The sequence below is a fragment of the Chionomys nivalis genome, chromosome 1 (genome assembly GCF_950005125.1).
Source record: "Chionomys nivalis chromosome 1, mChiNiv1.1, whole genome shotgun sequence".
Lineage (NCBI taxonomy): Eukaryota > Metazoa > Chordata > Mammalia > Rodentia > Cricetidae > Chionomys > Chionomys nivalis.
This window is the reverse complement of record NC_080086.1, coordinates 58,902,846-58,929,508: the sequence shown is the minus strand read 5'-3', so window position 1 is coordinate 58,929,508 and position 26,663 is coordinate 58,902,846. Positions and strand designations below refer to the sequence as shown.

The 26,663-nt window shown below is 43.6% G+C and overlaps 2 protein-coding genes across 6 annotated transcripts in view; one reads left to right on the top strand and one right to left on the bottom strand.

Moving 5' to 3' along the window:
• Window positions 1-6,564, top strand: part of Nr2c2 (nuclear receptor subfamily 2 group C member 2) — a 78,194-nt gene extending 71,630 nt beyond the window's left edge. For all 4 annotated transcript variants that reach the window (XM_057755742.1, XM_057755820.1, XM_057755923.1 and 1 more), the window contains one exon: window positions 1,104-6,564. In XM_057755742.1, coding sequence (XP_057611725.1) covers window positions 1,104-1,278 — 175 coding nt within the window. In that variant the 3' untranslated portion in view covers window positions 1,279-6,564. The remainder of the gene's footprint in view (window positions 1-1,103) is intronic.
• Window positions 6,565-7,075: 511 nt separating this feature from the next.
• On the bottom strand, window positions 7,076-23,170 carry Mrps25 (mitochondrial ribosomal protein S25). Of its 2 annotated transcripts, XM_057756102.1 has the most exons (4): window positions 22,997-23,170; window positions 14,255-14,361; window positions 8,799-8,886; window positions 7,076-8,333 (listed from the first exon to the last, which is right to left on the bottom strand). In XM_057756102.1, the coding sequence occupies exons 1-4, from the start codon at window positions 23,140-23,142 to the stop codon at window positions 8,147-8,149; spliced, it is 528 nt and encodes a 175-aa protein (XP_057612085.1). In that variant the 5' UTR covers window positions 23,143-23,170; the 3' UTR covers window positions 7,076-8,146. The 2 variants fall into 2 exon arrangements, with proteins under 2 accessions (XP_057612085.1, XP_057612009.1); XM_057756026.1 differs by lacking the exons at window positions 7,076-8,333; window positions 8,799-8,886 and adding an exon at window positions 8,897-14,152.
• Between the last annotated feature and the right edge of the window lie 3,493 nt (window positions 23,171-26,663).

Below are 26,663 nucleotides of genomic sequence, written 5' to 3'. Positions count from 1 at the left end.
CTGGCATTCATGTGATGTACATACATATATATGCAGGTAAAACATTCATACACATAAATCTAAATTTTTTTTCATAAACAATTTAGGCACTGTAGTAAACTTGGAACATTCTAGAAAGCAAAAGAGGGAAAGAAAATTACTTCATCATTCAAGGATGCCTACTATTAATGTGTATATATTTACTTTCAAAACATTTTTAATTTATATGTAATTGGGATCATAAATTCCAGAAGGGTTCTAACCTTTTTTCACTTGGCTACTGACATACTTTGCCTACCTTCCCATGCTAGCATGCCAAGAGGAGCCAACCATGAACATGTCGTGAGCATTCTTCCAGATGCTTCCTTTACACACATGCACCACACAGCTGTGCCCCTTTTAAGTATGCATTGAGAAATATGGATCTCTTTGCTTACCAGTAACTACAGATGTTATGCCTCACTGTGTAACCTTTATACCCCTTGCATCAGCTTTCCTGAATGCTGTGGTTACAGATAGGCACCACTACAGTATTCTTCCTTTAATGAGTTTGTAGGGATATTCCATACATTAACGTATTGTCTGTTGATGAATCTTCCATTTGTTTGTGTGCAGGTGGGAAGAGTAGCTTTAAATAGCATTCATACTTATCATTAAACTCTTTTTACAAGCTGGGTGGTGGTGGTGGTGGTGTATGCCTTTAATCCCAGCATGTGGGAGGCAGAGGCAGGCAGATTTCTGTGAGATCAAGGCCAGCCTGGTCTACAGAGCAAATTCCAGGATAGCCAGAACTGTTACAGAGAAACCCTGTCTCCCCAAAAAATTTAAAAGAAAAAAACAAAACCTCTTTTTACATTCATGTTGTGTGTATGCGTGTGGGCACACATGTGTGTACTTGTGGAAGGGCCAAGGACAGCTTGTAGAAGTTGGTTTTCCTTCCACCATATGGAATCTCAGGTTGTCAGGCACTGTGGCCAGGGCCTTTATCCACTGTCAATATTTTTTTCTTCTTTTTCATGTTAGACTTTTGCTTGTTATTTCAACAAGAGACAGGTAGATGTAGATTTGTTAGGAGCTGGCCTGGATTGGGACTCCATTTCTCTAATGCCTGCTCTCTCTTCCAGATTGGCAAGGATTCTTGTCCGCCTGCCAGCTCTCAGGCTCATGAGCTCCAACATAACAGAAGAACTTTTTTTTACTGGTCTCATTGGCAATGTTTCAATAGACAGCATAATTCCCTACATCCTCAAGATGGAGACAGCAGAATATAATGGCCAGATCACCGGAGCCAGTCTATAGTGCACAGACGGCAGCTGCCGACAGTGGGATGCCTCCTAGGACTGCAGGTGCAAGAGAAGGGAAGTAGCAGTGTCTTGGTGTGTGCAGGTGTCTCCAGTGTGTTAGCCACTTCCTCCTGTTCATCCCAGACAATAGCAACTAAAGACATAGAACACTCCCTGCCCTAGGAAATGTTTTAATGCCTTTTGGTGAAGCAGATTTTGGAACAATCTTTTGATTCAATTTGTATTTAGAAATTCTCAAAGGGCAAGAAACAATACTGAAGTTTTATAATGTCAGAGACTAGTATTAAAAGAACCTAAGAACAGTATGTGTAAATACATTTAAAAAGAAAAAAAGAGTCCTTGGAATTAATAGCTACTAATTACCAGGGTAATGTTAGCACTTTCTAAGCACTTCTTATCAAATCTGCAATGTTAACATCTTTGCCTGTGGACAGGGCAAATGGAAAACCGTGTGTCCTTTTTGTCAAAATGCTAATGATTTCTATGAAAACTCACTAGGGTACAGGAGACAATCGTTGACATTTAGAAGAGAGCTTCGCTCCTAGCTTTGTGCAGTGGTGGTGCTGAGCTAAATTCCTGTGAGTGAAATGTGGATCGCTGGCTTTGTCCCATTAAGAGCTTCTGTGCCAGCCAGAGAGGCACATCTGTCGATTCTTCCAGAACCTGGACTTCACTAGTTTTCAAAATTAGATTGCAGCTTGCTGAGTTCCTGTGATAAGAGTGACTGAAAAGTATGCCCAGGTCCCGCTACAAATCCATAGGAACTTGAGCCTTTGACCAAAAAGTACAAGGTGGGTGATCTGCACCCTTTGACAACACTTCATGAGTATGACCTATAGTAGTTCATGCCATTCAGGGGCAGTGAGGGTTTCTATTCCTGGCATGCCTGGAAAGGGGCCAGTATCTGTGATCACTTAGAGCCTACAGCTGAATGGGAGCTATGTATCCTTGCTGCCTGTTGAGGGGGTGGGCCTTAAATAGCTGAACAAAAGCTATCAAGATAAATTCTTTTTGATCTTAAAAGTATGTCTTTTTTTTTTTTTTTTTTTTTTTTTTTTTTTTTTTTTTGTATACGGGGACTCCCTGGTATGTGCTAGTCCAACAAAGCTCTCCAGGACGTTTGAAGTAATAAAAGTAAACCACCCTCCCTTTCAAAAGAGGATCCAAAAGCAATCCTCAGACAGGGCACATAGTGCAGGCCTGTAACCTCAGCACTTGGGAGGCTGAGGCAGGAGGATTATAGATTCAGGGCCAACCTGAGCAACTTAATGAAACTCCTTTTGAGTTTTAAAGGGATCTGGGGAGTGGGGTGGGATGGTGATTTAGTGGTAGAGTACTTGCCTAGCATGCACTAGGTCCTGGGTTTCATCCCCAGTACCCAAATCAGAAAGAAAAAGCAAAATAGTTAATTGGCCATAGTTTCCAACAGAGTTCATAATTCAGTTCCAAGGAAGTTAGATCTGACTTAAAGTTCTCTGCATTCCCATGGGTACAAGTTTGCAGCAGTTGGAACAAAAGTGGAAGGTTAGGACAGGTATTTGGTGTTTGCTTTTTGATTACAGAAATTAAGAAAATTACCTCCTATAAGGTTAAGTTTGTACCTGTTAAAGGACAGTTATGGGGCTTAAGGCTAGGCAGGCTAGTTCCTTTTGAGAATTAATGACTACTCACTGTCAGTGGGACTTAAGTGCAGACAGTATCTCTGGCTTCTAAATTCTCAGCTAGATTTTGAAGCCAGTGTTGGAAAATAGTAGGAATGGCCAGTAAAAAATGATGGAAAGGACTTAATTTTGCCAGCTTAAAAGTTTTCTTTTTGTGTGTGTATTCAAAATTAAGACAAAATGACTGGACATGAGTATAGTAGAGTGGGCCTGTTCCATCTCTTGAGAGGGTTCCATAGTACATCTATACATCCTATAGTTGCTGGCTTTGCTTCTCTTAGGATTGTACAGTGTGAGCATGCCAGTCATTTCTAGGCCACTCAGAGAGGGCCTGGGCATCCCCTATCAGGCTGTTTAGACCATGGCTGGATAAGAAGTACCAACCTCTGAGAAGATAGAACTGGCGGGGGAAAAAGATTTTGCTTGGAAAAAAGTTGGTGACTCTAACCTGCCTGATCCTTTTAAAGTCCCATCATTGGTAATGGCCAATTTACAGAGCCGCTTTGGGCCAAACTCCTACACTGGTTGTCCAGATCTTCATGGCCTTACCTTTAACACTTGTATCCTCACAATGTTCTCATTAACTGAAATCACTGCAAACTTTGAGTGCTTCTCCATTCCATCTTGTCAGATCTAGGAAGATCAGCCCCAGTCGTTTCTTAAGAGAGAACCCAATCCAATCCAGTCAGTGCCTGGGCTCCAGTTTTCAGGGGTTTCCACCCTATCGGGTCTGTGATACTCCAAATCTGATGAAGCAGGACAGGCATGTCTAAACACTCCTCTCAGGTAGTGGACAGACACACACTGACATGGCTACTAGCTAACTGGGCTTTTCCAGAAGTATCTCAAATAATGTTAAGATAGTTCCAAGTTGAAATTTGAAATAAAACAGGCCAGGAGATGTAGACAAAGACCAAATTCCCTAAACAAGTTAATTCGCAAGGTGTTCAATATAGTGTGTTACCATCCTTCCAGTTTGCAGTGTGTGTTGAGGGAGCTCATTTACTATCTCGTTTCTTCCTGAGGCTGCAGTTGGGGTTGTACTGTCTGGGTTTCTGTACTGAAGTTCAAGTGGAGTCACTTATGCCCTTAGGATGGTTCTCTAGTTTGTCAGTGTCAGTATTAGATGTGGGCAGTATTCTGGGGTAGACACTACATCAACCAGGGTGGCCAGTGTGGTCCCCAAGTAGAGCAGCAGCATCTATAATACATACACTTGTTTCTTGAAGGGAAGCCCTGATCAACATCCCTGACAGCAAGATCTGTCTTCTGGGACCTGATGTCAGGGGAGTTTGGAAGCCTGTTGCTGCTTTCCAGTGGCTGGTTGTGCAGTGGGGCTACTGGTGCTGCTGAAACTTCTCAAGTCCAAGCCATGAAAAGCACTATCTGACTGCTGCTTTTCTCCAGGGGGAGGGTCCTGGGAACATCCCACACTGGCAGAACAGGTGCCCCACCTTTTCGTTTGCCTAACTTCCAGTCTTTAGATTTTGTGGCTCTTTGCAAAAGTCTTAACTCTGTTAGTTTCTATATAAGTCAATTCCAAAATGAGATGGGGTTGGCCTAGGTGTTTTGTACAAGTTTCTGGACTTCCTCATTGAGTGCCTCCCATCAGTGTGTACTTTCTGTGCACAACCTGTCCCTTCAGCCGCACTGTGCATGTCCAGATTTATAGGCCTAGATGACTGAATGAATGTACATGTGTTCATATTATCTTTGTACAGTGTATATAATGTGTGTACATAGGTGTACATTATGTATACAGACATGTAGCCACGTATCCAAACTTCTACGTTGTCAAGAGTTGATGCTAGCGTTGCTAATGTGAATGGATGTGGGTATTGCAAGGGTCCCCTGACAGGGATATACTGGTGAATTTCTTACCAACTTCATTTTCCTAGGACAGGGAGCTCTCTAGAAAGGGCCAAGTGCCACTCACTCCTGCATAAGGAAGCCTCAAGCCAGAAAGGTCCTGACAGGAGGGGAGTTCTCTAGGTTTAGAAGGGCCCAGGAGATGGTGGAAGAGATGTCAGCCTAATATCCAAAACTAAGTGGTAACTATAAGCCCACTTTCCACAAACCAGTTTACCCTAACTGGAGGGAATTTAGTGGCTGAGACAGGCACTTGGGGAACCAGAGGGCTGCTGCAGTCTCTCTTGTTTACCCTGTGCTCTGTCAGTAAGACTTGGGTACTGTCTGGTTGTAAAAATAACCAGCCTACCAAACAATGTTAGCTATTAACTGTGGCATATAAACCACAAATAGTCAATTGTCCCTTTAACTAGAAGGAAGTGTAGGGTTATCCTGACTTAACTACATTCTATAAAAGTTGTAATTAACAGTAAGAAAGCGAAGGCTGACATATTTTCCTCATCCACCAGGTCTATTCTGATGAAATTTGTTCCCTATGATTGAGATTTTAGGCTGAGATGGAATTTGGGAGCCAGGGCCCAGCTTGACAGAGCTGCTAGTGGCCATGGTGAACAAGTGCCTGTCTTGGAGGAAGCCAAGTGCATAAATCTTGCCTGACCCACAGGTTGTTGCTCTTTGTGTTTTAAGAATAATTATTAAGACTGTAGTCCTCAGTGCCTTTGGTGAGACGTGGGTCATTTGGCTTCAGCTTCCCACTTGTGTCCCTGGCCTCACCGTTCATGGTTGTTCAATCTTGCCTGTGTCATTGCCTGTTGTGACAATCACACTATTCAAAGTGGCTTTCCAAGTAAAACACAGGGAAGCTTGGCAGTCTCTAAACGAATCCTTTCATTTTCTTTGGGGGCTATTGTCTTAGCAGCAACCTAAGAGTGAGTTTAAAAATGGCTTAGGAAGGAGAAGAACATCAGACATTTCTAATGCTCAGCAATACGCACTTTCAGTTAATTTTCAAGAATTTTGGTATTTATACATGGGATGTAGGGAAAATGTTCAACATTATATCAAGTTTTAGTGTTTGGGTAACATTTGGTATAGACTGCACATTAAAAATGGCCTTTCTTCGGGAAATTATCGTCATCAGTTGTCATCCCAACAGCCTGCTCATTCACGGATGCCAATGTACACACAACTCAAGTGCTGGAATATTTTTCTAGTTTGTTTTCCCAATTAACTTGTAAATCAGTGTTCAACTAGTTTTATAACTGAAGAGCTGCACATTTTTCATAGTATCAACTAGTTTGTACCTGTAGTTTGGATTTCTCTGTTAAGATACAGCGCATTATCTGCCCCCTACCCTACCCCTCTTCCTTTTTAAAGGACATCTAAAAGAAAGTTCAGTGTGGAATTTTCTTGGGATCGGTTGTATAACTTCTGCCCTTTACACCATGGATGCCATTACCTTTTGAATTCAGGTTTAAAACCTGTGGAGAGCTGCCATTTTGTACAGCTTTTCTCCCTGTGTAAATGAGCTATGTGATGGCATTTAAAACCCGCATGTTCTTTTTAAATTGAATTTTCTATCTAATCAATGTCTTCAGTCCTGAAGAAGAATCTGCATTGTTGTGTCTGTGTAGAGAGTTGCTGTGCATGGTTATGAGCGCCTTTTACTAAACGCTGTTCAATGTGGCTTTGTTGTTGTGGCTTAATACTACCTACATGAGGTTTATACTATTAAAGTAAATTAAAGACTAGCATGTGTACCACTCATCATTTTTTCCTTAAAACAGTAATGTGGCCTGAGCCCATTCTCTGCCCTCCATCAGCACCTTAACCTTGGCCAAGGTAACCTCCATCAGTTTGAAAGACCTTTGGTGGAAAAACTCAGACTGAACTCTACCATGGCCATCCAGAATGGAGGTAAGGATTACCTACACAGACATTTCCAGAGCATGGTGGGCCTTACATTTAGGTGTGCAGTCAGACCCACATACTAGGTAACTGCTGTGGAGTAAAAACTGTCCTCAGATTCAATAGTTGAACAAACTGCTCTCACGTCTTCTGGTCTTTACAATGAGGGTTCAGAGACCCAAAGTAGATCCTGACAGAGCTCATGGCTGCCTATGACACCTCAATATGAAAACTGTCACTTCAGAGGAACATCATGTCAACTCAAGTCCTTGTGTGGTCAGTTAGTTATGTGTGTAAAATCTATCATTCCTAAATTAAAAAAAAAAAAAAAAAAAAAACTACACAGATTTAAAGAGATTTCTCCCAGTGCCACTGATTTTCTCACGCATGCATCTGCTGCTCACAGAAGTCCAAGCCATCAGTAACAGTGGTTCTGTAGAAGTTATCAGCTGACTGTATGTTGTTCCTGTAGCCCTGTCACAACTTTGGCAGGTGCCAGGATCAGGACTGAAATCAAACACTCTTGCCCCTTATACATTAGAGCCACAAGCACCCATTCCACTGCAGCCCCTTCAGGCCACCTGAGCACAGGTGCAAAACCAGAACCAGAGCGGAGAACAAAAGGCACAATTCTGTAAATCTAAGCATGCCAGTAGCTCTGCTCTGTTGTAACTAAAGGGCCTTGGGCATTTTTTAAACAACTATTGCTTTTGCTATGCCTCATTAACTCATATGGTCAGATGCCAACGGGTCTGTGGTAAATATTAAGGTGACCCTGGAAGGTTGCTGCCCACGAATGATGGAGGCAGCATAGCTAAAATGGTAATGACAACTAGGGAAAATAACTACTAAGAAGTCACACACAGTCTCTTTCAGCCTAGTAAGCAAGGGCTGAAAATCAAATCAAATGGGCTCCAAGTTATCACCCAAGTGGCATCTTCACTATCAAGTCCAGAAAGATCCCTTGCTACAGCCAACGGAGTACCACTGTCCCCTCCACCCACAGGCATGGACTTCCCAGGAAGCAAAGATTACTGGGCTTTAGAACACTGTTCACTTGCTTTCTTTGGACTGTTAAGTACAAAAGAATCTACATGGAAGAACATCTATTCTACCAGCTACAGGCTCACCAGATAAAGTAGCCCTCAACAGCTCCCAGAGTGGGGACTAGAAGATTAAATGCAAGAACCAGGGGACATGTTACTCACAGACTGCCTTGTACCCTCAGCCCAAAGCTTTTTGCCACAGATGGTCTTTGTACCAGCAGGACCAGACTTACCATGTACAGGAAGACAATCTTTTATTGACATCTGTTCAGCAGCTGGCAACTCTGGCCTTCTCCCCATGTCCTTTAAATGGTTGTGCAAGCAGGCCTTCCCATTGCAGAGAGTTCCATCAGTCCATCACAAATGACCTTGCCCAGACCTAAGTGCTGGCTTTCAGAGTAGCTTTGTACTTTCCTGTCATCTCCTTGGGTAAGGGCACCAGGCCAGGACAGGGCACCTGACCTTCCACTTCACACATGCACTCCCTCAAGCAGTACTTCCGGGGGCCAAAGTTGGCTGGATGAGATCGCTGCTGTTTCTCCAGCTCCTCCTCCCTGAGGGTCTCCCTGCCAAGGAACATACACAGTAGCAAAGCATGACCAGGGGCTCCAGACAACAGGCAGTGTCTTCCATGTGAGGGAAAGGCACTGGGAAGCATCCAGCTGGAGCATCCCACAGGGACCAGGCAAAGGAGCCTGGGTCTCCAGAGACTTTCTTGCTTTCACTTCTTCCTGTCCTTCCTCAATCAAGGAGTAAAATAAATTTGGGAACAGGCTCTAAGCTTCCCTTTAGCTGCATGCATGTCAAAGTAGGGACCACCCTTGTTACAGTAAGGGAGTAGACAAAAGATTTGGTGAATTGTTTACATCTGCTGATCAGAAAGACCAGGTCTAAACTGATCCTGCCACCCAAGGTCTTGTTACTAACTGGAGCTAAAAACTTTCCCTCTCCACCCCATCTCTGCACATTCCCTTCACCCTTACATTTTTGGGGATAAGGCTTGCTCCTGTCAGATCAACCCAGTAACTCACTCTTTCTTGCCCAAAATTTTCTTTATGTGCTCCATGATCTCTTTATTACTCTTGGTCTCCACGTCTACCAGCACCTGCTCCCCAGAATCTGTAAACAAGAGGCACAAAGGGAGGAGAGCTGATTCAGGCATACTTTTCAGTCTCAACAGGTAGGGCTACCAGGTGTAATACACCTGTAGCCTCATGAGGTAGGATGATTAACATATCAAGACCAGCTTAGACTCCAATTTTCTTTTAGTAGTAGAGTTCAGTATTTTTTAATTTAAATTGTGTATATATGTGCATTCGTGCACAAAAGTACAGGTACTTGAGGAGTCAAGAAGAGAGTTATCAGACCCCCAGGAGCTAGAGTTACAGGCAACTGTGAGGCATCTGACTCAAGTCCTCTAGAAGAGGACCTTTAATTGCTAAGCCATCACTCCAATAATTTTTGCATAACTGATGATGATACCCTCCCACTTTCCATTTTTAAGAAACACGAGCAGACAAATTCCTCTATAGATCACTGTAGTCCCATCCCTATAACAATGCAATTTTTGTTTGTTTCTAGACAGAGTTTCTCTGTGTAGCCCTGGCTGTCCTAAAACTCTGCCTATCTCTACAATACAGTTTTTATGGAAGCTTAACAAAATGAGTCTACAATTCATATGGAAATGAAAAACTACAATTTTGAAATGAAAGAAAATAGGAAAGCTAGAGGTACAGCTCAAGGCCAGCCTTCTAAGACCCTAAGAGCTTGACACTCAAAAAAATAAGATACTTGAAAAACCAAAAAAATAAATAAATAAATAAATAAAATAATAAGATAAGGGGGTGTCTGCTTTCCAAGGGTTCTATAGCTAAAGGTTACTGGAACCAAAACAGAGACGTGCCCAACAATAGGCATACCACCAAATGGGACAAAACCAAGCCCAACACCAAATAAACCCTTCTACTGGCAACTGGTTCCAGCAAAGATGGCAAGAAAATTTCAACTTAATTTTTTTCATCCAACACTAGAACTGGCTAGTCACATACAGATGAAAGAAAAAAATAAAATGGACCAAAAACGTAAGGCTGTGTGTGTGCCCACATGTGGAGGACAGGATAAATCTGTGTAGTCTGTTTTCAAGTGCTAAGTCATTTAGCTGGCCCATGCTAAAACATTTTACAAAATTTATAAAAGAATGTAGTTTACCAGACCATGTTTGCCCTGCATATATTGGCCCTGGGTGCAGCCCCCAGCATAGCAAACAAAAACACCACAGGAGAAAATCTTCATGACCTTTAACCAAGGAGCAATTTTTTTTTTCAGGCATAATATCTAAAGTGTGATCCATAAAGTCCATCAGTAACTTGAATTTGAAATTCCTTACTTTGTGTTATAGAAGGCACTAAGTCAGGAACTGGGAAAAAGCACATATATCTGAATTCACAACTAAGGAAGATAACCTGACTTAATTAGATATTTTGCCCATTTTTTAAATTAAATAAAAACAAAATAGCTAATGACAAGCACATGAAAAAGCAGTCAACATTAGTCATTAAGAAAATACAATATTACAAAAGAGTGGACACTAGTGAAGAGGCTCAACAGCAGATGGAGACACTATTTGTGGAGATGCACAACACTAGTACTGCCTAGAAAAATGAACTGAGACAAGAAAACTGCCAAGATTAGTGAAGCCGTGCCATGCTTTGTTTGCATATGAATGTTACAATAAGTAAAATATCCTAAGCAATCTATAAAATTACCAGAAATAATGTCAAGGATAAGGTGCAAATAACCAGAAATAATGTCAAGGGATAAGGTGCAAATACAAAAACTAACTACCACCAAACCACAAGAAAATGAAAATTTCAAAATACTAAAAGCAAAACCATAGCTAGCCTTCTTCTAGAAATTGGCAAACATCTTCAAGTTTATATAATCCCAGCACTCAGCAGGCCAAGGCAGGAGCACCACAAATTTAAGGCTAGCCCCTAGACATTTAAAAAAAAAAAAAAAAAAAGTAACTTGGGGAGGGGAGATAGAGATAAAATTAGTACCCAATTCAGTGAAAGAATTCAGAAATTAAGTAATAAAGTAGCTTCTGTGTACGGTAAAACATGCAATTGGGGTCTGGCAAGATGGCTCAATGGTTAAGGGCACTTCCCTTCCCAACACCCATATAATGGCTAACAACCATCTGTAACTTCAGTTGCAGATGATCCAATGCTATCTTCTTACCTCCCAGGTACCATGCATGCATGTAGTACACATACATACAGATATAAATCTTTAAAAAAGAAGCATACATTTGATTATTTCAAACCAAAGCACATAACTCAGCGATTTTAATAAAACAAATACACCCTGTACCTACTTACCACAGTCACTATCCCCATTCCTGGCTAGCACTTCAATGTTCTGAAAGTTACCTCTTTTGGAAATTTCCGGTCTACCAGGTTGAAGCAGGTTTCAGCACTTAGTCTTTTGCCACAGCACATAGATCACACTGTTGGTCCCCATCATGGTGACTGATTTTGAACAAAGATACTAAGGAAATCCAGTGAGAAAAAGTACAGCAGTGTTCAACAGCTGGGTATCCTCAGTGCAAAAACCAAAACTCAACTTCCATCCTGCCTTTAGTACACAGGAAAGAACTTGAAAAGTGTATCACAGGCAGGGTGGAGAGGGCTCAATGGTTAAGAGTGTTTGCTGCACAATCAATCATGAGGACCAGAGTTAAGATCCCAGCACCCACGCTACACCTATAATCCTAGTTCAAAGCAGGGGCGCAAACAAGGATTGCTGGGGCTTGGTGACTTCCAGCCTACCCAAAAACACAATCCTGAAGTTCACGGAGAGACCCTACCTTAAAGTAGAGTGATAGAGGAAGACATCCAAAACCCTCTTCTGGCCTCCACGTGTGCACAAAGGCACTTGTACCCACACACACAAATTATACGCATTTCAATAAATATATCTCAGGCTGGGAAGATGGCTTAACACTTAGTGCTCTTGTAGAGGACCCAGCTTTGATCCCCAGCATCCACTTAGAAACTCAAAACACATGTTAACCTATTTTAGAAGATCTTGCCTTTGTTGGCTCTTGCATGCATCTGGTGCACATAAACTCATGCAAGCAAACCCACGTAACAAACTTAAAAATCTAAAGTATCACAGGGACATAAAACATAATTATACGCCTCTAAGGAAAAATGAGAGGGGCTTTGGGGTAAGCAAAGGCATCATGGATAGGCCACAGACCCACTAAACCAGAAGAAAAGTGGATGATCTAGCACTGACACAAATTAAAGTCTTCACACCCCCACATGGGGGTTGAGAGTTAAGAGGCCACAGATTTGAATGCCATATACATACTGCCTCAAACAGAACTGTACCCAGACACTACACACAGAACAGTGAGAAGACAGTTCACAGTGGCTCCTAAAAGACACTGCCGGAACAAAAAGGGACTTTGCAGATGTGCTCAACTGAATATAACCTCAAAAGTTGTGTTGGAAATTCCTGATGGCATCTGCAGGGAGTACTTCTAGGAGGTGACCAGGATTGGATGAGGCCATGAAGGTGAGTCCCAGGAAGGCAGCAGTGATTGTGTGAAGAGGAGAGACAAGTCACCAGCTTGCTATCTGGTCACATGACCTTCTACTCTTTTGTTGTTGTTGTTGTTACATAACAAAAAAAAATGCTCTGTACATGCGGTCCCTTCAACCTTGTTCTCCTGAGCCCACACCTTGTGATCTGTTCTCTGCTCATGCCCACTATAGAACCAAAGCATTTCTCTGGAGTAAGCCTCTCAGTGCTGTGTCACCATCTCTACTGCTCTTTTCACCTGCCACTTTCCCTGCACAAATCTTTATCAAGGTCTCAGCACTTAAAAGCTCATGCAGAGCTCATCAATAGGTGACTGGATGGGTTGAGAGACTAACATAGTGGAAGATGCTCAGCTGCAACAAATCAAGAGAAGCTGGGATCCTCCAGGCTGGGAGTCCTAGCACTCAGAAAGCTGAAGCAGGAGCCAAGGAGTTTGAGGTCAGCCTGGCAATATAACGAGACCCTGTCTCTAAAAGGATAAAGTGGATGGGATGTGACTGTGTGGCAAGGCACACACTTAGCACTTGAAAGACCCTGGGTTTAGCCTTAGATGATTTGAAAACAATGTATGTAAAAGGTTTTTGCAAAAGAAAATGTACCAGGCTCCTCCCAGCCCTCCTTCCATTTGGGCTATGGTTCCTAGGGACCAAGATACAGCCCTATGGTATAGTCAGTCTTTCCCACAAGGCACAGGGACTACCAGCACAAGCAGATGGCCTTGCTATGTCATGGGCAGAGTTTTGAGGGCAGGTTCATATCCTAGTACAGTTCCTAGCCAGGGACGGGTTCTTTATCCCACTGATTCTATTATCCATATAATAAATGTTCCCAATAGATTCTTATCCATATGAAATTCAGAGGCAAAGCAGGCAGGTATATAGTGGCCATAACTAACCCCAGCATTTGAAAGTCTCAGCCAGGAGGACTCAAAAGTTTGAGGCCAGTCTGTGCTACAGATTCCTATCTCAAACAAAAAGTCCTAAGCTACTGCCCATGTAGAAAGGAGCATATATCTGGCTCTTACTACAGACCCATCCTATGTCATGCAGTGGCTTCATCATTTCTCCAAGGCTGGCTATGACTCCAATCTGCAACATTTGCCCAGAAATCTCATCAAGGCCCTAAGAACACTTCCTTCACCACGGGACCAGTTGACCATCTTTCTGGTTTCCTTTATATTCTGTCTCCCCCATACACAGAACACCTTCACACACACACACACACACACACACACACACACACACACACACACACATACACACACACGCACGCCAAAGCGTTTGCCCATGGACTTTGTGGATTTTTGACTGCCCAACACCTGGCTCCAAGCTGCCCCTCAGCAACACCCCTTATGTGCGCAGATGTATAATGATCCTTCTTCCTGTGGTACTTTCTACTCATTATTCATGAACCAGTAATGGGCTGCTGGTGCCCGGCATCAGGACAAGCAAGCAGGGTCTCAGACACCTAGTGGGACCAGAAAGGAGACTGTGGTCAGCACTGAGGGGCACTAGGTGCCTGAGGGCCAAATCCAGGCTTAGAGAGTATTTGGTTTTGAGGTTTTGCAGTATACTGCACACTCTACCACTGGAGCTATGGCCACACACCCCAGCAAAGGAATTCTTTAAGCTCATGGACAGAAAGTGAAGACACATCAGCAAAGAGCAGCAAAGGAAATGTGGGTAGATTGGCCCACATGATGGCAGAGAACAGGAGATAAGCTGGAGAAGACAGGTGGGAGAGCTGGGTCCAGATCTCAGAAGCCACTGGGTACCTGGAGAGGGAAGTTAAGGGTCATAGTGCTGTTTAGATAGCTCAACTGTTACCTTCACAAAGGGCTGGAAAATGGCAGGTGGTCCTTCCATGTCTCACTTACCTAGATAGAACCGCAGGAAAGGTGATGGCGTCATGTTCTTAAACAGCATGATCTGCACCCAAGGGTTCTTATACTGGATCTGAGGGATGTTGAAAAACACAAATTTCCTGCAAAAGGCAAGAAATGAACCCATGTAACAGTTTTCTAGAAATGAACTCATGTGCACCTCCATGTCTAATGTCAGAGAACTCCAGATCTCCAGCTCCTTTCTTTCTGCTTTCTTGACCGCAATACAGTTCTTTCTCTTAGGCTGGTTCCACTCCCTGTTAGCAGTTCGTTGGGAGGTATTCCAAATTCTGGCGTCTCCAATGCAATCCAGGCTTTACCTTCACAGTTTCATAAAATGGGCTCTCAGGAACTCCATGTAGGAACTGCCCTGCCAAATGCTTGGCTTCAGCAGCTTTCTTGACCTTTCCTTAACCTTCCATAATCCCTTCTTGACTAAATCCAGAACTACATGGCTGAAACTGTCAAGCTGTTCTTGCGTGGGCTGAAACCTGCCCCCCTCTAAGACTTGTATTTGCATAAACCTTGACTGGTTGATGGGTTTCTTTCTCTTTTTTCTCCCCTTTGGTTTTTCAAGACAGGGTTTCTCTGTATAGTCCTCAGTGTCTTAGAATTCACTCACAAGACTGGCCTTGAACACAGAAATCCACCTGCTGGGGCTGGAAAGATAGCTCAGCAGTTATGAGTAGTGAATACTTTCCCAAAGGACCCAGATTCAAATCCTAGCACCCACATGGCAGCTGACAACTGTCTGTAACTCCAAGATCTGACACTCTCACATAGATTTACCTGCAGGCAAAACACTAATCTAAAAGTAGATTAAAAAAAAGAAGAAATCTACCTGCCTCTGTCTCCAGAGTACTGAGAGTAAGGGTGTGTGCCACCACTGCCTGGCTTGGCTGATAGTTTCTAAACAGAAAAATCTTTCAGACTCATTCTCTTCATAGGAACTGTTACAAGATTAGGAGGGTGTGTCTTTCCCTTAGGTAACACTCCCTTTATTCCATTTAGCATCAGGCCTTTCTTTAAACGTTTTTTATCTCCTTGAGCACAGGACATGGCTCCATCATTACATAACCTAGTGCTCTTCTCAAATTGTGCATTTTATATTTTTCTTTGCCCTATGTCTTCCTTTTTATTTTAAACCTGCATAACCACTTGACACAGTCAATACTAGGCTGTCTTGAAATTTCTGCCAACATCATCAATCCAAATCTCAAGTTAGCCTCAGGAAGATTTTTTTTTTTTTTTTTTTTTTTTGGAACAAGGGCAAAAAGCAGCCACACTCTTTGTCAAAATATCACAATGTTCTCTAGGCCAACTGCTAATATTTTCCCCTCTGAATTCTCTTGAGCTAGTCCCCCACAGTTCACAGTGCCCTCATCACCACTGTCTTCCACGTTCCTGCTAGGATAGCTCAGTAAGCCTCACTTAAAAGTGTCCAAATGTATTTCTAGTCCAAAGTCCCAAAGTCTTCCATATTCTTCCAACAAACATCATGGTAAGACCAGTCCTTGGTACCAACTTCTGTTTTAGTTACTGTTCTATTGGTGTGAAGAGACACCATGACTAAGGAAATCTTTATAAAAGAAAGCATTTAATTGGGAGCTTGCTTACAGTTCAGAGGGTTATTCCATTATCATCATCTAAGGGAGTTTGGTGGTAGGCAGACAGGCATGGTGCTGAAGAAGTAGCCGAGGGCTTACCTCTGATCTCTAAGTTGCAAGTAGATGCACTGAGCCTTACATGGGCTTTTAAAACCTTGATCCTCAGGCTCCAACAGACATTCTTTCCCTCACCTGTCCAGCCTAGACTGGGGTCTGTGCTTCTCCTCAAGGTGTCTTTTCTCCATTTCTGTACACACTTAAATAAGCTTGTTAAATGCCCTCACTCAAAAGCATCCCTGATTCCTGCTCAGTCTTCCCCCACCCGTAGACAGGGCTCTGGACCCATGGAACACGTGAACCAGGGCAGGGAACGGCTCTTTGCCTCAGTGATGCCAAGAGGGCAGCCCTCTTGGTCATCAGGTTCCTACACCATCAGTCCAGATTGAAGCATCTAAAAATAATTTCAGGGATAAAAGTGACTCAACAGAAAGCCCGCCTGAAATCACTTAAATCACTGCCACAACTGGGACAGGACCTGCAATTAAAGTGACAAAAACGAAATGGTTATTCCAATAAAACAAAAGGACTTGCTAAAACCAGAAAATTAGTCATAGTATTCTCTTTTGCTCAAAGTCACAATAACATGAATATTCTTGTGCTTAAATTATCAGAGAATTCAGGATGGTGGTGGCGCACGCCTTTAATCCCAGCACTCAGGAGGCAGAGGCAGGTGGATCTCTGTGAGTTCGAGGCCAGCCTGGTCTACAAGAGCTAGTTCCAGGACAGGCTCCAAAACCACAGAGAAACCCTGTCTTGAATTCTACCAGAACTTCCAAGAAGACCTAATACCTATACTCCTTAATGTATTTCACAATATTGAAACAGAGAAGTCATTGCCAAATTCCTTTTATGAAGCTGAAGTTACTCTGATACCAAAACCACACAAAGACACAACCAAGAAAGAGAACTACAGGCCAATCTCACTCATGAACATCGACGCAAAAATACTCAATAAAATACTGGCAAACCAAATCCAAGAACACATTAGAAAAATTATCCATTATGATCAAGTAGGCTTCATCCCAGAGATGCAGGGCTGGTTCAACATACGAAAATCTATCAATGTAATCCATCATATAAATAATCTGAAAGAAAAAAACCATATGATCATTTCATTAGATGCGGAAAAAGCATTTGACAAAATTCAACATCCCTTTATGATAAAGGTCTTAGAGAGATTAGGAATACAAGGGTCGTTCCTAAATATAATAAAAGCTATTTATAGCAAGCCGTCAGCTAACATCAAATTAAATGGAGAGAAACTCAAAGCTATTCCACTAAAATCAGGAACACGACAAGGTTGTCCACTCTCTCCATACCTCTTTAATATAGTGCTTGAAATTCTAGCAATAGCAATAAGACAACATAAGGGGATCAAAGGGATTCAAATCGGAAAGGAAGAAGTTAAACTTTCATTATTTGCAGACGATATGATAGTGTACATAAGCGACCCCAAAAACTCCAGCAAAGAACTCCTTCAGCTGATAAACACCTTTAGTAGCGTTGCAGGATACAAGATCAATTCCAAAAAATCAGTTGCCCTCCTATACACAAAGGATAAGGAAGCAGAGATGGAAATCAGAGAAGCATCACCCTTCACGATAGCCACAAATAGCATAAAATATCTTGGGGTAACCCTAACCAAGGAAGTAAAGGATCTATTTGACAAGAACTTTAAGTCAATGAAGAAAGAAATTGAGGAGGATACCAGAAAATGGAAGGATCTCCCTTGCTCTTGGATAGGGAGGATCAACATAGTAAAAATGGCAATTCTACCAAGGGCAATTTATAGATTCAATGCAATCCCCATTAAAATCCCATCAAAATTCTTCACAGATCTTGAGAGGACAATAATCAACTTTATATGGAGAAACAAAAAACCCAGGATAGCCAAAACAATCTTATATAATAAAGGATCGTCTGGAGGCATTACCATCCCTGACCTCAAACTCTATTACAGAGCCTCAGTATTGAAAACAGCTTGGTATTGGCATAAAAACAGAGAAGTCGATCAATGGAACCGAGTAGAAGACCCTGATTTTAACCCACAAACTTATGAACACCTAATTTTTGATAAAGGAGCTAAAAGTATTCAATGGAAAAAAGAGAGCATCTTCAACAAATGGTGCTGGCAGAACTGGTTGTCAACGTGTAGAAGAATGAAAATAGATCCATATCTATCACCATGCACAAAACTCAAGTCCAAATGGATTAAAGACCTCAATATTAGTCTGAACACACTGAACCTGATAGAAGAAAAAGTTGGAAGTACTCTACAACATATGGGTACAGGAGATCACTTCCTACGTTTATCCCCAGCAGCACAGACATTAAGGGCAACATTGAATAAATGGGACCTCCTGAAACTGAGTAGCTTCTGTAAAGCAAAGGACACTGTCACTAAGACAAAAAGGCAACCCACTGACTGGGAGAAGATCTTCACCAACCCTGCAACAGACAAAGGTCTGATCACCAAAATATATAAAGAACTCAAGAAACTAAACTTTAAAATGCTAATGAACCCAATAAAAAAATGGGGCACTGATCTGAACAGAGAATTCTCAACAGAAGAAATTCAAATGGCCAAAAGACACCTAAGGTCATGCTCAACCTCCTTAGCGATAAGGGAAATGCAAATTAAAACAACTTTGAGATACCATCTTACACCTGTCAGAATGGCTAAAATCAAAAACACCAATGATAGCCTTTGCTGGAGAGGTTGTGGAGAAAGAGGCACACTCATTCATTGCTGGTGGGAATGCAAACTTGTGCAACCACTTTGGAAATCAGTGTGGCGATTTCTCAGGAAATTTGGGATCAACCTACCCCAAGATCCAGTAATACCACTATTGGGAATATACCCAAGAGATGCCACATCAAATGACAAAAGTATCTGTTCAACTATGTTCATAGCAGCATTGTTTGTAATAGCCAAAACCTGGAAACAACCTAGATGCCCTTCAATGGAGGAATGGATGAAGAAAGTGTGGAATATATACATATTAGAGTACTACTCAGCAGTAAAAAACAATGACTTCTCGAATTTTGCGTGCAAATGGATGGAAATAGAAAACACTATCCTGAGTGAGGTATCCCAGACCCAAAAAGAGGAACATGGGATGTACTCACTCATAATCGGTTTCTAGCCATAAATAAAAGACATTAAGCATATAATGCGTGATCCTATAGAAGTTAAATAAGAAAGTGAACCCAAAGAAAATCCTATAGTCATCCGCATGGAGAGGGGGAAGTAGACAAGATTGCAGGGCAAAAACTGGGAACTTGCGGGTGAGGTGGCATGGGGCAAAGGGGAAATGGGATGAGAAATATGAGAAGGGGAGGATGGGAGGAGCTCGGGGGATTGGGATGGTTGGGATATAGGAAGGATGGATACGGGAGCAGCGAAGTATATATCCTATCTAAGGGAGCCATCTTAGGGTTGGCAAGAGACTTAACTCTAGAGGGTTCGCAGGTGTCCAGGAATATGTCCCCAGCTGGTACCTTGGGCAACTAAGGAGAGGGAACCTGAAATGACCCTATCCTATACTGATGAATATCTTGCATATCACCTTAGAACCTTCATCTGGCGATGGATCGAGGTAGAGACAGATTCTCAATTTGGAGCAACGGTCTGAGCTCTTAAGGTCCAAATGAGGAGCAGAAGGAGGGAGAACAAGAGCAAAAAATCAGGACCACGAGGGATGCACCCACCCACTGTGACAGTGGAACTGATTTATTAGGAGCCCACCAAGGCCAGCTGGTCTGGGACTGAATAAGCATGGGTTTATTCCGGACTCTCTGAGCATGGCGGTCAATGAAGACTGATGAGAAGCCAAGGACAATGGCACTAGGTTTCAATCCTAATACATGAACTGGCTTTGTGGGAGCTTAGCCTGTTTAGAAGCTCACCTTCCTGGACGTAGATAGAAGACCTTCGTCTTCCCGCAGGGCAGAGAATTTGGACTGCTCTTCAGTATCGAGAGGGAGGGGGAATGGTGTGGGGGGAGGAGAAGAGGAGTGGGGATAGGGGGAGGGGAGTGGGGGGAGGGGGCAATATTTGGGAGGAGGGGAGGGAAATGGGAAACGGGGAGCAGGTGGAAATTTTAATTAAAAAAGAATAAAAAATAAATAAATAAAAAAAAAAAGAAAAGAAAAGAAGCAGACTCACCTAGGAGAAGTAGAAGACTGGAAATAATCAAATTGAGGGCTGAAATCAACAAAATAGAAACACAGAAAACAATCCAAAGAATCAATGAAACAAAAAGCTGGTTCTTGGAGAAAATCAATAAGATTGATAAACCCCTATCCAAACTAATCAAACGGCGGAGAGAGAATACGCAAATTAACAAAATCAGAAATGAAAAGGGAGACATAACCACAGACACAGACGAAATTCAGAGAATCATTAGATCTTACTACAAAAACCTGTATGCCACAAAATTGGAAAATGTAAAAGAAATGGACACTTTTTTAGATAAGTACCATATACCAAAGTTAAACCAGGACCAGGTGAACAATCTAAATAGACCTGTTAGTCGCGAAGAATTAGAAGTTGTTATAAAAAACCTCCCCACCAAAAAAAGCCCAGGTCCAGACGGCTTTAATGCAGAATTCTACCAGAACTTCCAAGAAGACCTAATACCTGTCTTGAAAAAAACAAAAAACAACAACAAAAAATTATCAGAGTATTCATGTTCTCTCTGAACTTCAGAAGTAACCTAGGGAGGGTAGGCTGAAAAGGATGCAGGCGTGGGCAGTGGCAAAGGCCATGAGAGCTATATTCCTCTTCCGGCAGGGCAAGTCTGCAAGCAGTGTTTAATCTAAAACATTTAAAGGGTGCTAAGGAGATGCCTCAGTCAGTAAAGTGCTTGCTGCACAAGCATGAAGACCAGAGTTTGAACCCCAGAACCCACACAAAAACTAACTAAAAACTAGGGGGCTATAGAGATGGCTCAGTGGTTAAGAGCACTTGTTGCTCTTGCAGAAGACCTGGGTTCAGTTCCCAGCACCCACATGGTAGTTCACAATTGTCTGTAACTCTAATTCCAGAGATCTGATTCCCTCTTCTGACTTTTGTGGGCACTAGGCATGCATGTGGTACACATACATACATGGAGGCAAAACACTCACATATAAATTTTTTAAAAGCCAGTTGGTATACACCTTTAAACTCTGTAGTCAGAAAGCAGAGAGAGGCAAGAAGATCTCTCGTGAGCTGGAGGCTAGCCTGGTCTATACAAGATTTCCAGGCCAGTTAAGGACACACAGTGAGACTCTGTTTCAGCTAAAACATAAAGATTTTATTTGGGACTGGAGAAATGGCCCAGCAGTTAAGAGTGCTTACTGAGCCAGGTGGTGGTGATGCACACCTTTAATCCCAGCACTCAGGAGGCAGAGGCAGGCAGATCTCTGTGGATTCGAGACCAGCCTGGTCTATAGAGTTAGTTTCAGGACAGCTAGATCTATCACATAGAGAAATACTATCTCGAAAAACCAATAGATAGAAAGATAGATAGATAGATGATAGATAGATAGATAGATAGATAGATAGATAGATAGATAGATAGGGGATATTTACTGTTCTTCCAGTGGATCTTAGTTCAGTTCCCCAGTATCCACCCATATCAGGCACCTCACAACCAGCTGTGACTCCAATTCCAGGGGATCCAACACCCTATGGCCTCAGAAGGCACCTGCACACACACTCACACACACACACCCACAGAGATAAGAATAAATCTAGAAGAAGAAGGCCAGTCATGGTGGCACTTGTAATCTCAGCACTAGGAGGGAGGGATGTTGACCAGAAACTTCTCCAGGGCTTGCTGACCAGCCTACCTGAATCCATGAAGCCCAAGGAAGAGATCCTATTTCAAAAAGAAAAAACAAACAAGTTTTCCAGTTCCTTAGAAACACGACCTTTGGTTGAATGCTGGCGTGCGCGCACACACACACATACACACACACACACACACACACACACACAGCTCTCTGAGTTAAGTATTTACATCAACAAACTTGAAAAGCTCCAAGTCCTGCTTCTGGGGAAGAAACAACCCTGAAGACTCCCAAAGCACACCCTCCAAAAGCTCAAAGGCAGAACGTACCCCTCGGCGGGTCTCTGCTCCTTCCTATCCCAAAGCAGAGTGATGTCCCAACACCACAGAGCCTTGTGCAAACAAACCAGAGCATAGCCAAATACTAGAAACAATCTGGCACTAAGAATCTTAGAATAGTTCTTACTGTGAACCAAAGACCAAAGGTCAGTACCTACTGCAGTCTGCCATGTACTCTATGATCACCCCCCCCCCCCCCGCAAGACACTGACTTTGTGTGTTACAACTCAAAAAGGTTTTCCAGAAGTTGAGCAAACGGCTGCAAGGTCACACAACTAGTTAGGAAGAGGCCTCAGCTGTTCCTGCCATACAGGCCTGTCACTCAAATGATCACGTTCTGCAGCCTGAGAGCTTCCTCTTAAGAGCATGAATCCCTGAAAAGAAAGCAGAGTTCAAGCCCTCTGGTCCACTGACACACAGTCTTCCAGAAGGTCCTCACCTCAACAGATCCCAGGCTAGCAGTTCCTAGCTCCTGGGGGTCACTTGACCAGAAAAAATGGTTAGGAGTCAAGGCCGGATCACTCTCCGACCAGGAATTACTCTTTTCTCATCCTGATTCGTCCCCCAACCCCATTTGTGTCTACAGCCATGGGCTGGTTTCTCCCGCACTGTTGGAACCTGGCGTTTCGGGAGCCCAATAAAAGATCAGTAAGTGCTGAAGGATCCAAGGCAGCGCTCAAAGATGCTAACCTTTCAGTCGGCCGCTGTCCTAAGCTGCAGCAAGCCATGGTGTGCACGGGTGCGGAAACTTAACCACTGCGCTCCCAACGCCAAAGTTTCCCACGCTACACAGCGGCTCGTGTCGTCTGGTTCGCGTTGTACGAGCTGCCAGCCCGGGAGCCGCTACTCAGCCCTAGGGTGGAGTGGCGCTCGGATTTCTATCGGAACCTGTCGGGATGGCCTCCACCGCGTCAACTTCTCCCCGAACCCCGCCGGGTGGGACCCACACTGACCTGGCGCCTTCGCCCAGCTCCCCGTGCGTGTTGTAGTTCACAGTCATGACCTTCACCGAGTCCTTGAACACCACGTCCCCGCGGTTCAAGTACTGCAGCGTGCGGCGGATAGGGAAGCGGCCCTTCATCGGCATGGCGGCCTTCATCAGCTTCTCGAGCCGCGGGCCCGCGGGTCTCCCCGACGCGGGGAATCTCGGGAGGCGCCTCCCGGCGGGCCGCGCAGCCGCGGAGCAGCCTGGGACTCGTAGTCCCGACCCGGGGTTGCAACCCTTCCTGCTCTGGAAGTCAACTGGTCGGTTTGTCCTTGTAGAAACCAAGTGTCCTCTCCCAAGATCTCCAGTTCTGAAATGAAGCTCGACTGAGAAATCCTATTGAGTCATAAAAACTGATTTGCAAAGGAGGAAAGAACGTGACTTGCTCTGTCGCGTCCGGGTTGACTCTGAAGGACTCTGCTCAGAAGAAGATATGACAGATACGGCACTCTAGGACGGCGAGTCAACAACCAATGTCACTCTGCGCTGTAACGTTTTAAAGATTTTTTTCTTTTTGTTTTTTCGAGACAGGGTTTCTCTGTAGCTTTGGAGTCTGTCCTGAAATTAGCTCTTGTAGAAAAGATTTATTTTTATCTTGGCGTCTTGCCTGTGTTTTGTTTATGCATTACGTGCATGCAGTGCCCACAAAGGCCAGAAGGGGGCGTGAAACTGGCGTTACAGATGGTTATGAGGAGCTGGAAATTGAATCCTGGTCCTCTCCAAGAGCAGCAAGTGCTCTTAACTGCTGAGCCATCTTTCCAGTCCCTCATACTGTAATTTTTATCATTGTTTATAGGTGAAATGGGTTTTTCTTCAGACTTCCCAAGATTTTTTCTTTGTGCTTAGCTTATGAAGTTTGAGATATGCAGAGTATAATTTTAGTATTTGTCCTGCTTTGTGTTCTCTGAGCATCCTGGCTATTTGGCTTCCAGGTTATCATTCAGTTTTTGGTTTCGGTTGAGACAGAAGTCATGATCCTCCTGTCTCTGCAGACTCCCAAGTGCTGGAATTATAGGCATGAGTTTTATATGTTTTAATTCAAACTCTAAGTTCCTGCCCCACCCCCACCCCATTTTAAACTTTGCTTTTTACATTTCCACTGACTTCCCAGGCTTTGTAGATGAACTTTCTACTGATAAGCATATTACAGCATGTTCCATTTGTTAATCCTTTATTTCTAGTACTTTCTTTCCATACTTACTGTTTTTACTTCTGCTCACATTGTCCAACTGCTCTTGGGGTGTCCTATGCACACATGGAGGTGGGACGAAGACAAGTATCCAGTTCTATTTCTGCCTGTTTCCTTGAGACAAGGTCTTTCACTGATCCTGGAGCTAGGTTGCGAGGTTGGTGGCCAGAAGTTCCAGGAATCAGGACTGTAATCCTCACTCCTGGGGTTACAGGCACAAATGACCTCATAGACTTTTACATAGGTGCTGGGATCCAAACTCAGGCCCCCACCCCTTTTTTTTTTTTTTTTTGAGACAGGATCTCTCTAACAGCTCTAGCTTCATAGATCAGGCTGACTTTGTACTCACAGAGATCCGCCCGCCTCTGCCTCCCAAGTGCTGGGATTAAAGGTGTGTGCCACCACCGCCTGGCAGGCCCTCATGTTTGTGTAGCAAGCATTCTTATCCACTGAGCCAGCTCCCCACTGTTTTGCCTGCATGTGTGTAGGTGCATCACTAATAAGCTCCGCCAGGACTACGTAGTGAGAGCCTGTCTGGAAAGAGGGAAAAAGTAAGCTTCTTGAGCTTACTGCAAAAGTGCAGCAGGCACAAAGAACCACCGGCCATCCAACTGTTCTTACATGCTGTTTGCTTGGAATTGTCTCTGTAAGGCACAACTTGCAGTTCAATTTCCTGGTAATTCCGATGTGGATGGAATTATGTAGCTTGCTCAGTTTTTAAGTTGCTTGCAACCATTTGTGAAACATTGGCTATGTGGGAAGTAGTCTAAGTCTCTAGTGTGAAGACTGCTGTATAGTATCCAGAGCTTGGAGTTCCTGGCTGCTCCTCTGCAGTCTCTTGTTGCCATGATCCTGTCTATCCTGTATCCCTGGGGGAATATGAGGTACAGAGGCACGTGTTCTGTGATTTAAGATTCTCAAGCCATGGTCTTCACGTGTTTATTTATTCAGACAAAGAAAGTTGCAGGTGACTGGGGTGAGGGTATTATGTTTGCCCCAAATGAGTAAGTTTGGTGAAGTTTCTCCACTTGCAGAAACCTTTGCTAGGATGCTCTGGTTACAAAGAACTTTCCCTTCCTCTGTCACAACTATAAGAGGAGCTTTCTCAGTGCTTCACCATTAGAACCAATAGAAACAGTCTCTTCAGGAAGCAAGGCTTCCCCTGGTGGACAGTCTGCCTCCAGGATTTGTCAAGGCTTCTACCAGGCTTGGTCGTGCAGACCTGTGATCCCTGCAACTCTGGAGACAGAGGCAGAGGATCCTAAGTTCAAGGCCTGCATGGGCTACAAAGTGAATTCAAAGTCAGCTCAGGGAACTCTGTAAGACCCTGCCTGAAAAATAAAGAGCTAGGAACATAGCTCAGCAGCAGAACACATGTCTGGTATGTATGTGCAAGGCCCTATCCTCAATCACAGTCCTTAAACAATGAATCAAAAAGCTGGCATTCCTACCAGCCATGGCTTCTGCTGCAGCCATCAGATCTTGGCTGACTCTGGGCTCACCACTCTAGATGTTGGGGGAAAATTAACCCCTGCAAATCAGTCCCCTAATAGTTCCAAGAAAGGTTACTGGTTTTCATTTTGTCCAGCTGCTGCTTCTAAGAGTGACAACTTCCAAAAGACGTTTCAGCTAAAATCAAAAGTGCTATCCTAAAATTCGGAGGTGACTAAACATTCTGCTCGGCTCCTGAGGAGGCCGTAGTCACAGATGGCACTGCATCCACAGGAAAACCCAGTGGCCCACACAAATGGCTTGGGTTCCCATATCAGACAGGCCTGGGGAAGGTCCCAGGACAACACTGAGCAGGTTGTGTTAGCACTTCCTTCACTTGTTAGCTGGGGAGATTCAATGAAGTGACCACCAATCATATTGAGCTCTGGCCCCAGTGAGCACTGGATACAAAACCCCTCCTCAGCCTCTAGGACAAGGTGAAATCATTGTAGAAACCTTAGTCGTACCCAACCTCTTTCTAGATTGCTCATCCGCTCTCTTGGTCAGCATAGTAGTAGAGCCCCCTTCCACCATTCCTGAGCCAACCTAACCTGCCTTGGTACTGATGGCAAAGTGACCATGAGTTTCCAGGCTGTCCTTTGTCAAGTAACACAAAGGCCTGCTGGCAGAGCTGGGTGTGACATGTGTGTGTGAGTCCCTTCCAGTGGAAATCCCAGGTTCCCCACCTCTCTGAGCCTGTTTCTGGAAGTGGGGACAGGACTGCAAAGGGTCCTCAGGATGCTAGAAGCAGACACAGACAAAGCTTCTAAGAGCAAGGCCAGCTTCACAATTGCCAGAACCCTTCAGTTTCTGTAGGGAAGGGGATGATAGGACTAGACAGAGCTCTGGGCTATGTTTGGGTAAAATAGCTCTATTAGTGCTTCCTTTGCAACACACGATTTGAGTTTGATCCTCAGAACCCACAAAAGTGTTGAGCATGGTGACATGCATTTGT

Bases quoted from the DNA above. Each gene is read 5' to 3' on its own strand.
- Mrps25 (XM_057756026.1), bottom strand. From the start codon at position 23,142: ATGAAGGCCGCCATGCCGATGAAGGGCCGCTTCCCTATCCGCCGCACG. The intron at 14,362-22,996 runs GTCAGTGTGGGT...TGCCTTTTGCAG, and splicing joins GAGCTGGGCGAAGGCGCCAG to GAAATTTGTGTTTTTCAACA. The intron at 14,153-14,254 runs GTAAGTGAGACA...TTCCCTCTCCAG, and splicing joins TTTCCTGCGGTTCTATCTAG to GTACCCAGTGGCTTCTGAGA.